At 43.7% G+C, this 12500-nt stretch overlaps 1 protein-coding gene across 1 annotated transcript in view; it reads left to right on the top strand.

Moving 5' to 3' along the window:
* LOC307242269 (cadherin-11-like) overlaps nucleotides 1–3448 on the top strand; it is a 35040-nt gene extending 31592 nt beyond the window's left edge. Inside the window, 2 exon segments of the mRNA XM_080016655.1 lie at nucleotides 586–737; nucleotides 1171–3448. Of these exon segments, the coding sequence (XP_079872781.1) occupies nucleotides 586–737; nucleotides 1171–1536 (518 nt within the window). The 3' untranslated portion in view covers nucleotides 1537–3448.
* The last annotated feature ends 9052 nt before the right edge of the window (nucleotides 3449–12500 follow it).

Genomic DNA, 12500 nt, shown 5'->3' with positions numbered 1-12500 from the left:
AGAGAAGTCGCAAAAAAGTCGGTTTGGAATATAAGTGTTGTGCATAGCTATAGCGTTTCAAGGATGGGCCAGTTTAATTGTCGCATTTCCACTATACAAGGATTATATGGCAATAACAGGCGGTTAACATTCTGAGACCATTATCCACCCTTGAGACGTTTTTTTATGATTATTTTCCACCTGGTGGGTGACATGTTCCTTTTACTTTATAGCAGTAATCAGCTCTGATCGGCGCTTTAAGTCAAAATGTCAACAAACCCATTACCCTCTTACTGTCAAGTACAATTCCCCCCCTAAAGGGCGTAATAACTGCGAAACCTACAGGTGACATCAAGTCGCTAAGAAACAGGCGAATTAAAATAGCACGGTTGTTTGGAAGGTACGTTAAATGACTCAGTCAAATCGAAATAAACTGCCGAGGACATAATCACCCTCAATCCTGACTTTTTTGCTCTGTTTTCGTGGAGATTTCGGGGATTACGGGGTAAACGGTTTAATGAGAACAATTGCTGATCTGCCACTGTGTTGTTGTTTTCATTCCTCCTCGTTTCTCCCTTTGTTTGTCCGCGCGTCTGTCTTTGGCAGCAATAGTGGTGTTATTTGTGGCCTTGAGGCGCCAGAAAAAGGAGCCGCTGATCGTGTTCGAGGAGGAGGACATCAGGGAGAACATCATCACCTACGACGACGAGGGCGGCGGCGAAGAGGACACGGAGGCCTTTGACATCGCGACGCTGCAGGTACGGCAGGAGTCTGGGACCCGCGAGGGCCACTTCTTAACCGCCTCTAACGTTTCAGAGACGTACGAAAAAAAAGTATTATTTGTCACTTATAAAGTGTTTGCCATCACCCAGAACCGATTAGAAACCTGAGGGTCACTGAAATTTGATTTGTTCGTTTGGGACCGAAAGAAGTGTTATCACACTTTTAAACTTTGAATATCCACTGTTGCCTGTTCCTTGACCACAACCGTAGCATTCTTGAGTCATCCGTGTTGCCTTCACTGCTTGGCGATTCTTTTGAAACGGCGTCAAACGAACCCTCTATTTGAATCCTTTCCAAATCCTGTGGATCTCATCCGACCCTTCCTGAAGGTTCCGACACCCGAGAGCCCGCTTCAACGTCTACATTTTATTATCGGTGCCGATGATCCTCCTTTTTCCGACTCCCCAGAACCCGGACGGCGCAAACGGCTTCCTGCCCAGGAAGGACATGAAACCCGAGCTGCAGTACCCGCTCAGGCCCGGGATGGGACGTCTGGCGGCCAACAGCGTCGACGTGGACGACTTCATCAAGACCCGCATCGCCGAGGCCGACAGCGACCCCACGGCGCCGCCTTACGACTCCATCCAGATCTACGGCTACGAGGGCAGAGGGTCGGTGGCCGGGTCGCTCAGCTCCCTCGAGTCCGTCACGACCGAGTCCGACTTGGATTATGACTATCTGCAGAGCTGGGGGCCCAGGTTTAAGAGGCTGGCGGATTTGTACGGGACCAAAGACTGCGACATGAACGATGTCGATGACGCCGAAGACTCTTAACAATGGTTCTAAATACGTGGACCCCTCCGACGCCGCCACCGCCGCCCCGCCGCCCCGCTGCCCCTCCTTTCGACATGGCGCGAGTGATTTCCCGAGGGTTTAAAAAACGCTCCGTGGTTCCCAATCAATAGCAATCGTTAGCAAAACCAACCTACATGCACGACACTCATTCCCCCAAAACAACCCTCCCCAGATACAGCCTCCTCCCCCTCGGCTTCTCCTCCACCTCTCCCTCCCTGTCTTTTTGTCTTTCTGTCGGAACATTTATCCGGGACAACGCCGCGCCGTGGGACCGCGACGTCGCACTCACGGCTAAGCCCCCCGAACTGATTCGTTTGCTAGACATCCCGTATAACTTCTGCCGGCCGGACTGACTCGGACGGTTCCTTGGTAGGTTGTGACCTCCTCGACAAAAAAGGTTCCTTGGAGGGGCGTTATCTATCGAAAGCGCTCCTCAGTGGTTGGATGCAGAGAACGCCCAGAGAGAGAGAGAGAGAGGGAGAGAGAGAGAGAGAGAGAGAGAATATTATCCGATCCGGCAATCCCTTGACGTTTTTGCGGAGAAGGAGAAGAGACGACGGCTCCCTGGCAGGGAAAAGAAGGTCAATAAGAAAAGACGGATTTTGGTAGGATTTCACTTATAGTTGTCGTGGTGTGTGTGTAGGTTTCAGAAGGTGACGTGGTTCGGTTTTTTGACCAGACTGTGAGACGGACTCGCTCCGGGGTTGATAATACTGTGAAGACGCTCACAGACATCGATAGTCATGGTGGCCTTATTCTAAAATCCAACAAGCAACTCCCGGGGGGTAAACGACGACAACAACCAACATGGCGGCGAAAAGAGCGCACACACAGGCACAAAAAGAAACTCATGAAGCCCTCTGTGAAAATGCCACTCTCGTACTTTTTTCTACTCCCGCGAAACAAGAGATGGATAAAAAAAATGAAAAAAAAAATTCGAAAAGAATTCAAAAAAAAATTCCCCTCCAAACACCCCCCCCCCCCCCCCCACCACCACCACCACCACCACCTCCATTTTCCGAGAAAGAAGACGTACAAATTGAAGCCACGCCCCCGTCACCTCCGAGAGCCCACCGATAAGCAGCCTCTTCCTCGTCACCCAGACCACCAACGAACCAATGAATGATTCGCTTCTTCTGTTTTTTTTTTTTTTGGGTTGTTTTTTTTTTCCCCCGAGTCCACCATGAGTAAAAAAAAAAAAAAAGAATAAAACCTGTGAGCTCTAAAAATCGCCTTAAACTTTAAACGGACACTCTTGCAGCGCAGTGCATTCTCTTCTTGTTTTGTTTTGTTTTGTTTGTTTTTCTCGGTCTTTCCCCCCCCCCTCCTTTTTCTTTACTTCTTTTGTAACTCGAAAAGTATATTCAAAAAAAAGCAAGCTATTACCACATGTTAGGTATGTACAGAGCAATGTGCAGATATGTGATGTATCTCTTCCAGGATCCAACTTGCGTCTAGTGCACGCTTTTACAAAGCGTATTTTTGGTGAATGAGGCCGAGGAAAATGCATCATTCTGTGTTATTTTATCAAACAAATTATGAGAAAATAACACATGCTGTGTAGCTTCCTGTACATTCACAGATAGGTTACAATACAAGTCATCCTTCTTTTTTATTATTATTGTTATTATATTATGATTATTGTTTTTTATTGTTATTATTATTATTATTATTATTAATAATTATATTATTATTATTATGGCTATGATGACAACTTTTTTTTGTTATGTTTTTGGCTCCGGTAACACAGGAACAGGTAAACGTAACGATCCGTCCTCATTGCGGTCCAGATCTGATCTTGACCTGATCAGGGTGTTTGGGGTATGATTAGTTCTGATATCTGATTCCGTGTGGTTTTCCTTCTGTTTGAGCCTAAGATCAAATCTGCACCGCCCAAAAAGGTAGATATATCAGATCTGTTTTGTTCCCTGGTGTGAATCCAACCTCTATATCATTTCTTGTTTCATTTTTATTTTTCTATTTTTTTTTTTTTTTTTTCCACTATTAGGCGTCGGTTCGTTCTCTCTCTGGTCGAGAGGAAAAACTAGCATCTGTGTTTGTCGCAGTGAGAGAAACGCCTCGTTTTTATTCTCTGTCAAGTTTTATGGTACAGATTTGTACAATTTTGAAAGTTCTTATTTTTAGTATACATGCAGAATATTCCAGTATTACAACAAAAAAACATGTTAAGATGATTACGTTTAAAAAAAAAAAAAAATGTTACGGCATCACACTTATATTTTCTGAACATTGTACTGTTGCTTTACTATGTGCTTCAATCTCCGAAGCGAAAAAAAAAAAACCTTTGAAATAAATGCTCTTTTTATAAAATGACATACAGTCTTGTATCAACGGTGTTGTTCATTTGGAAGGATCCCTGTTAACCACATGTGCCGATGTGAACATTCGTTTTGACTGTTTCTTCTATTTATGTGACGCATAGCTGGCGGAGCTAGTTCTGCCGGACAACTCGACGGCGCCACACGCTTCCACGCCCTTATATGGTCGGCCTTTTTAAGCAGACAATCCCTCAGGTAGGACCTGCTTTGCTGCCTGCTTGCTTTCCACACTCCCTCCACCTCCACTGCATCCACCTGTTTGGGCTCTTGTCTTCTACCCGGCGGGGGATCGATTCAGTGATGAGCAAATTTAAAGTGAATGGAACTGTCAGGTTCCCCGCGTTTAACTGTTTTCGGGTGGCGCCACTGGGGTTCCCAGGTTGAAGTCGAAACTCTGAAAAATCAGACCCCTTACCGTACTTAGTTATGTGTAAAGGAATGGCCATTCAGGTCAGCATTCCGTGGCTGTTTACTCTTGTCCGAGTTTGCCAAGATCACAGACGTTATCGGTGAACGAAGTTTACTTTGCAGATTTTGTTTTAAAATTCGGACTAATTTCGACTATCTACTCTGTAGTTAGAAGTACTCTGTACATATTTGAACATACATTTAGTCTTTCTTCATGTCATTGTTTTTCTGCAGTTTAGCCATATCGCTGTCAGTTCTGCTCATTCAGTGCTGCCACCGGTGGCCACCGCTTGTATTGCAACTACTTTAACGTGTGTTTTTTTTGTTTTGCAGACCCATTCAATTTAACTGAACCAACGATACGTAGAACGTATCCCAACACACACACACACCTCACCATTCTGCATAGACAGACACACACTCGGCGCACAACAAGATGATTATTATTTCCATGATGATACAAAATGCATGATCTCCCGCCACACACACACACACACACACACACACACACACACACACACAAGCATACAAACTAGCGCTCGCTCGCCCTCATCACGCAGAAAGATCACGTGCGCACACAAGCAGAGCGGCGTGCACAGATCTCATTCAGCCTCTCCGAGGGGAAAAACACCCGGAAAGGTCAGAGTGCTCTTTGGATGAATGTTAAAAAACAGAGGAAGGGAAGAGAAAGGGCGGAGGAGGGTGACGTGCGATGCAGGAATAAAGAGCAGCACAATGGTATTGCTGAGCCTAACCTTCGCTCCCATGTGGTGGAGGAAGTGGATGGCGAGAGTCAAGATGGAAATGAGAGAAATTTTATCCAATTGTACCTAAATGGCCCAACAGGGGGTGGACGGAGAGAGAGAAAGAAAGTGTGTGTGCATGTGTGTGTGTGTTTGTGTGTGTGCGTGTGTGTGCGTGTGTATTAATAGTAATTATAACCAAATTGGAGTAATAATAATACTACTACTACTACTTGTTATAATAATAAATACAAATACAAATAGAGAAAAAATATGTGATTTCAGTGATTCCACATAGTTATATGTAAATCACATTTAAATTGTACTACATTATATACAAAACACAAACAATACATTATTTATTTTGTTAGATATTTCTGTTTATGTTGTTGTTGATATTTACAGTAGTATTAATTCATATTTTTCCAATTGTACTTTAATTTATTTTATCATATATTGAACTCATATATATATTAAATATATATATATATATATATATATATATATATATAATATGTGCGTTTTGTTTCTTGAGAGCAGTCCACGACAGGTAAACAGGTGTCTGGGTTTAATCAATGGCGAGTGAGCACACACCACCGGATGTCCCGCCTTCTCTGATTCTGAGCCAATCACAGCGCTCAAAGGAAAAACACAGTCTTACGTACATTATCTAGAACTGTTTTCAAAGTGTGCTGGTGAAAAGCTGAAATACTTGCATGAGGGCACTATTCATGGATTATTACAATATTTGGCGCAGCATACATAAGGTGGGGCAAATCCATCTTTCGACCACACGGAGGACCACTTTTTACATAATTATGTTAAAAGTGGAGTTTTTGGTAGATATCGCATTTTTCCGCTTATTTTGAGTGTCCTCCGCAGACGCAGTGCCGACAACCGTCCGGTGTGAATTGGCCAGGGATGTGTGTGTGCACGTGTGTGAGAAAGACGGAGAGAATTGCAAATATATTATAATATATTTTATTTTATATAAATATATTATATTATACATGAAATGAAAAAATCAAATAATATTCGGGCTCCCCTTGGGACCCCCCCGCCTCAAAGAAAAATCTTGAATCGCCAGGATGGGAACAAAGGAAGGAAGTGGAGAGGACCGCAAGAGGAAGAGGAGGAGGAGGACGAGAGGAGAGGTGAACTTTTGCACCTGTTCCAGTGAGTGCATCCCCTCCCGAGGGACTGGGAGACGAGGGGAAGTACAAGGACAACCACATGCGCCTGATTTGTATACAGCGACAGATTGATTATCTTAAACTCACCGTGACCCGGACGCCGAGACTCAAGAGAGGCCACGAAGATTTGAATTACCGATGAAAAGTTGGGCTCTTTTTTAGTGAGACTTCACCTCGGAATAAAGAGTTGTTCCACCCGGCGTTCCCCGCTTTGTTGGGTTCGGTCGGTGTAGTGCACGGTGAGCGAGTCAAGAGAGTCGGGGGAGTCGCTTTGAGTCATGAATGGAATTCTCAATTATTTATTTTGGTGGAATGCAAAATGTAAATCATTCATCATGAATGCCTTGACCTTTTTTTTTTTTTTTTTTTTTTCCTTCCACATTTTAATAAACCTGGGTATTTATTTTTGGTTCAAAGACTCTCGCTCTTGTCTCACCCACCCCGCTCACTGAATGGACAATGAAGCAGCTCGTCGGGCTGGTATCTGGGCTGCTCGAGCTATGCGTGGCTCGCAGATCTTGGCTCTTTTATTTTGTGAATTGAGATCCAGTCTCGGTGAACACCTTGCGCGTCTGGCGGCAGCTACAGAGTCAGGGTGACTCCAGAGCGCTGAGCCCTTTAAAGGATTTGTTCACTACGAATGAGTTGTTCGCTCCCGACAAATCGTTCACGATGAATTAATCGTTTGCCAGTCTTGCATCGCTAGTTTGCATGCAACTAAGGAAACCAAAACCAGTGTGAGCAGATGTGATATATCCCACACCATTAGCTGGTTTTCTCACAACAATGTAATCATTTATCATTTCTTTCACACAAAGAAATGATTTTGAATCAAAATGGTTGTATAATGGGATGCATCAGTCCAAGTCTTCCCCCAGCGAAGGAAGGGGTGCCGGGGTTTGTTGAAAAGAGTGGCAACCAAGATGGTCTGGTGATCTTAACACGACAAAACGTGAGGGAGTTGGTCCTCACATTCAATTTGTGGCTCTCTCGCCCTTTCTGTTTCTTTCTCTCTCTCTGTTACACTCACGCACACACGCACGCACACACACACAAGCACGCACGCACACGCACACGCACGCACACACGCGCACACACACAGATACATACACACACACACACACACCAAGTCCATGCTGACCTTGTGTGTCCCGTCCTCATAATTTAAATCCTTAAACACCTAAACCTCCTGGGAGTCCCAGGGAGCCAAACTCCATTCTGCTGCACCAAATCTCATCAAGGGGGAGAAGAAGACGGTCGGAGCCTGTGGATGTGTGTGTGAGGGAGATAGGAAGAAGTAAGTGTGTGTGTGTGTGTGTGTGTGTGTGTTTGTGTGTGTGTGTGTGTGTGCGTGTGTGTGTGTGTGTGTGCGTGACAGAGGTAGGATGAATATGTGTATACATCATTAAGAACAAATGTCTTTACATTCATTGATGGATTTTGTAAAATTATTTGATCTATTCTATCCTTAAGCAAGGCATGGGAAGTTTTAAAAATGTCTTTATTTTTACTTGTTTTCTCTGACCATCAGGTTTTCGTCAGACATGTATAACATTATGGGTTTTGCACAATGGGGAAATTAAAAAAGTAACAAAGTCAATGTAGTCGGTATTTGCATAAAACAGAATATTTTTGGGATAGACGGTTGAGGAAACGGCCTTTGGCGACTCAGTTTGCTCCATCCCAATAAGCCCCCTGGCCCTCTATATATATATATATATATATATATATTTATATATACTGTATAGTGTATATCGCTTGCGCTCTCTCTCACTCTCCCTCTCTCTCTCTCTCTCTCTCTCACACACACACACACACACACACACACACACAAACACAAGGTATGCAACGGTGTAAATGGTGTAAAAATGTTTTTATTGTAGTCTGCCATAAATAACTGGTGTAACGCTGTGTGTGTATGTCTGTGGGGGGAGGGGGAGACGGGGGTTCAAGTTCATTGACGGGTTGTTTAATTTTGCATAAGTTAATCTGATTGGAGGGGGAGTGTCCAGGGTAGTGGATAATTCAAATATAAATGTTCTTTAATATTTATTTATTTATATAATATTTAAAAATATATATATAAACCAGTACTATAGTTAGTTATTTTTGTCTAGTATAGTTTAACTTATAAGTATAAGTATAACAGTACAACAGAAACAGTATTTTTCACATTTGCCGGCCGCAGGAGACGTCAACTTAAACAAATAACACAACATAAAACTGTAAAACTTGACAAAACCAGCGAGACTCCGTTCTCTTCATTCCTACAAAAGAGCTGTTCAAAAGAATCGGATCGATCGTGAACAACCCGACACTACCCGGTGCGAGTGGAAGCGAGCGTCTGAAGAGAAGTTGGTAATAAAGAGGTACAGGACCAACGCAGGGGTTTATTTCCCTACTGGACAGTTTGATTGATTGCACTCTTTACAAAAACATGTCCATGTAGTTTTATCTCGTGTTTCCATGGAAAAGGCTGTGTAGTTGAGAAAAAAATAGAGAAATGTAGTGCAGACCCGACTGATGTGGCCAGTGGAGCTCCAACAGTGGATTCAACCGGAAGCAGCACTCACTGCACGGCGCGCCAACTCGTCCGGTGGACGTGATATCGTAATACCGCGGTTCACGTGTGTATTGAACCTTAGGGGGTATACTGAACGGTTCGATAACATATCGTGTACTGTTGCATCCCTCACACACACACACTCGCTCACACACACACACACACACACACACACACACACACACACACACACACACACACACACACACACACACACACACACACACACACACACACACACACTTAATTCTCACTCAAATGGTAGGGCGGTACCAGGGACAATGCAAGCAACTCTGGAAGCAACTATAGTCAGTGTAGGAGGAAAGGAATTGTGAGTTGCTTTTCCCTTCACTTTCCAAAAGCACAACAACAGCTCCCTTAACGACAAACATTAAGAAATACCTCCTCAATAATCAGGGAAACAACTAACATGCTGATAATCACAGGTACTATACCTAACTTCCCATTTCCAAGGAAGGGTCACAATGGAGGCCCCATCACAGCCTTTTTCTTTTGAGCTCATCACTCTTGAATTTCTAGGTCGCAATATATGCATATGCATTCTGAGGGAAGACGATACGATCTGGACTCACACGATAATGGTCCAGAATGTTTGAACCACATGGCCATGTGACAGGAATTGGCAGCATGGATCAGAAGAGGCTCTCGACAAATGAAGCGATGGAGAGAGAGAGATTGAGAGTGAGAGGGAGAGAGAGAGAGAGAGAGAGAGAGAGAGAGATGCTGGCACAGTGTGCGGAGCCCCTGGCAGCCGGAGATGAAGCTCAGAAAACACCGTCCACACCTTTGAATGAGGGATAAGAGGTTGACAAACTCATACCTTGCATCTCTGCAAACCGCATTTCACAATGAACCGGCTGAATCAGGCACGGGTGAGATCTTCTCAACACTGGTGATGAAAAGTTGGGCTCTCGTTAGAGATTTGGCCCTTTCGGAGTGACTCAATTTGTATGCCTCTGTGCCTGGCTGCAGTTACTCAGTTGCAAATAAACAACTCTAATGGCAGTGACTCATGACTCTTGAGTCATTTAAAAGCGAGTCTGGCATCGCTGCACACCAGTGAGCGAAATCAGACACTGGAAGTTCAATCAGGAGACTAGATGGAATGGATGGAACACCTGCAAATGACACAATACTGTTGTATTGAACATAGATTTCTTTTGGTGGGAAAAGGTTCAACCTTTTTTTTCAGATTAGATTCTTGACGACTCATTCAGTAAAAAAGAGTTGTTCGGTTTTCTGACTCTTCGTCCATTCGATTCAGTTGGTGTAACGCAAGGAAGGACTTTGTGGTGTGTGGATGGCGTGGTTTGAGCAGCCACACCTGACCTGGATCTAGGCGATTGGGTCAGGATGGCTGCATGCCTGTTGTTCATTGGTTGGGCTAAATTGCAGCAGGTTAAAACCCCCACCCACACACTCTCGATAGGAGCCTGTGTCATGACATGTTCTATCTGCTCCTGGTTAATTCCACCCAGCCTCCTCGCTACAATAAACTGATGTCTACAACGCAATGTCGTCTGTCTCTGTGCCGGAGGGCCCTGAAAACGCCACTTGGGTGGCGTGTGGTCGGCAGAACTGCTGGAGTCAGAAGAGTCATTGGCGTTGAGTTATGGAATTTGCACATCATTTAATTCCGTCGAAATGATTTATTTTGGTGGAATGGAAGTGTGAACTGATCACTTTGAATGTGATTTGTGACAGAAGTCTTGGCCTTTTGTGCCTTGGACTTTCATTTAGTCTACAGTAATTATTTTCACTTTATGAGTCGAAAATTACCTCACTCACCCACTCTTTGGGCAGAGTGACTCTTGACTTCTGAGTCATTTAAAAATTTGTTCACTAATCGTTTGCCTGTCTCGCATCACTGGCAGCGTCAGGTTAGATAAATTGACTGTAGTTCCCTGACTTTGTCTCAAAATCTCAAATATTATGGGTGGAAGTAATAAAGTCTGACGGCGAATCTTTCATGAAATAAAATCATTTTGAATGAAATGTGTCATCAATTATTACGAGCACCAAATTAAGTGCAGTGCACGAACCAGCAACTGATTGAAACACATTGCATCAGATAATTTAGACATGTCATATTTTAGATCTCTTACATTTATTAATTCACTGACATTTTCATTTATTCATTTGACTTAAATTCTCTTTTTGCTGCCCATTGGATCAATTCCAGAACACTTTCATCATGTGAGAGCGGTCAGCGGGATGTGTCCATCAGAACACCGAGCCAAGCCGTCGTCAATCAAATGGGAAAACTGCAAAAAATTCAGCAAGAAAACCTGCCAATCAGATGGGACCAAAAGGCTCGGTAGAATTTGATCCTTTACACTTTGGGGTCATCAACTTGAATTATTATTATTCTTGACCAACTTCGAGCTTTTATCAAATAATTCTCAAAATTATTCTCGATATCTGAATAGCTTCCTCTAAAGCAAACTTTTTAAAGTAGTGTTCCACCTCAGTATTAGCGGAGTACCCCCTTCACTGGCATTGGGAGATGTACTTAATGTGCGTCGTATGTGAATTTTTACACAATTTGTTTTATTTATGGAGTACCCCCTGAAGTACCCCAAAGTACTCGTAGGGGTACGAGTACCCCCATTCAAGAAATTCAAGTCAAGTCAAGTCACACATTATTTAGAAAGCGCCTTTCATACCAGGGCAACACATTGCGGTTTACAGAGAAATACAATCAACGAAAATATATAAAATGTCATAAGAACAGTCAGTGCAGAATAAACAGATCTCACAGCGTACAGAGCTCACACACAAATCTCACAACATAGAGAACACAGACACACACACACACACACACACACACACAGAAGTCAGTCATAGACTGTAGTGAACAGCAAGGTTTTTAACCTGCTTTCAAAAGTGTTCAGAGTGGATGCCTCTCTCAGGTCCTCAGGCAGGGTGTTCCATCTACTTGGGGCCTAGATACAGAAGGCCGCCTCCCCAGCTTTAGAGTTGGTACGAGGCATGGTTAAAAGACCACTGCCTGTGGACCGGAGAGTTCTTGCTGGTTCGTGTGTAATGAGCATTTCTTCTATATACTGAGGTGCAAGGCCATTGAGAGCTTTATATACAAGTAGCAGAATCTTAAAATCAATCCTGGTTTCAACGGGAGCCAATGTAGAGATCTAAGAACAGCTGTGATGTGTTCAAACATGTGAAAACACGTGCAGCCACATTTTGGATTAACTGTAGCCGCTGCAGAGCTGATTTCGGGAGGCCGGTGAATAGGCCATTACACTAGTCCAATCATTTTTCAGAGTCCGCTTTTAACAGGAACCCTCCAAATTTTGAAATGTTTTTTCGATGGCAGAAGGCTGATTTTGTGATGTGATGGATATGGCTCTTAAAATTTAGATCGCCATCTATGATTACACCCAGATTTCCGGCTTCATTCTTGCTCTCCAAGAATGGACAGCGGAGACAGAGAACTGCAAAGACGCGCCGCAATTTTCTGTCGCTGAGACTTTGCACCAAGGATGAAAGAATTTCTTTTTTTTCTTTGCTCAGCTTAAGCCAAGGACGACGGTCCAGCTTGGATGGAACAACAATTTAAGAATTTCCCAAATTTTTGCCATCAAAGAATCTGACAGCGCCCGAGCTGCTGACACTAGGTCATGGTTTGCTCATTTTGAACCAATCGTTTGCTGGA

Source organism: Zeus faber (assembly GCF_960531495.2).
Source record: "Zeus faber genome assembly, chromosome: 16".
NCBI classification, from domain to species: Eukaryota; Metazoa; Chordata; class Actinopteri; order Zeiformes; family Zeidae; genus Zeus; species Zeus faber.
Note: the sequence above shows the minus strand (reverse complement) of the source record. Positions and strands in the feature narration are given on the sequence as shown.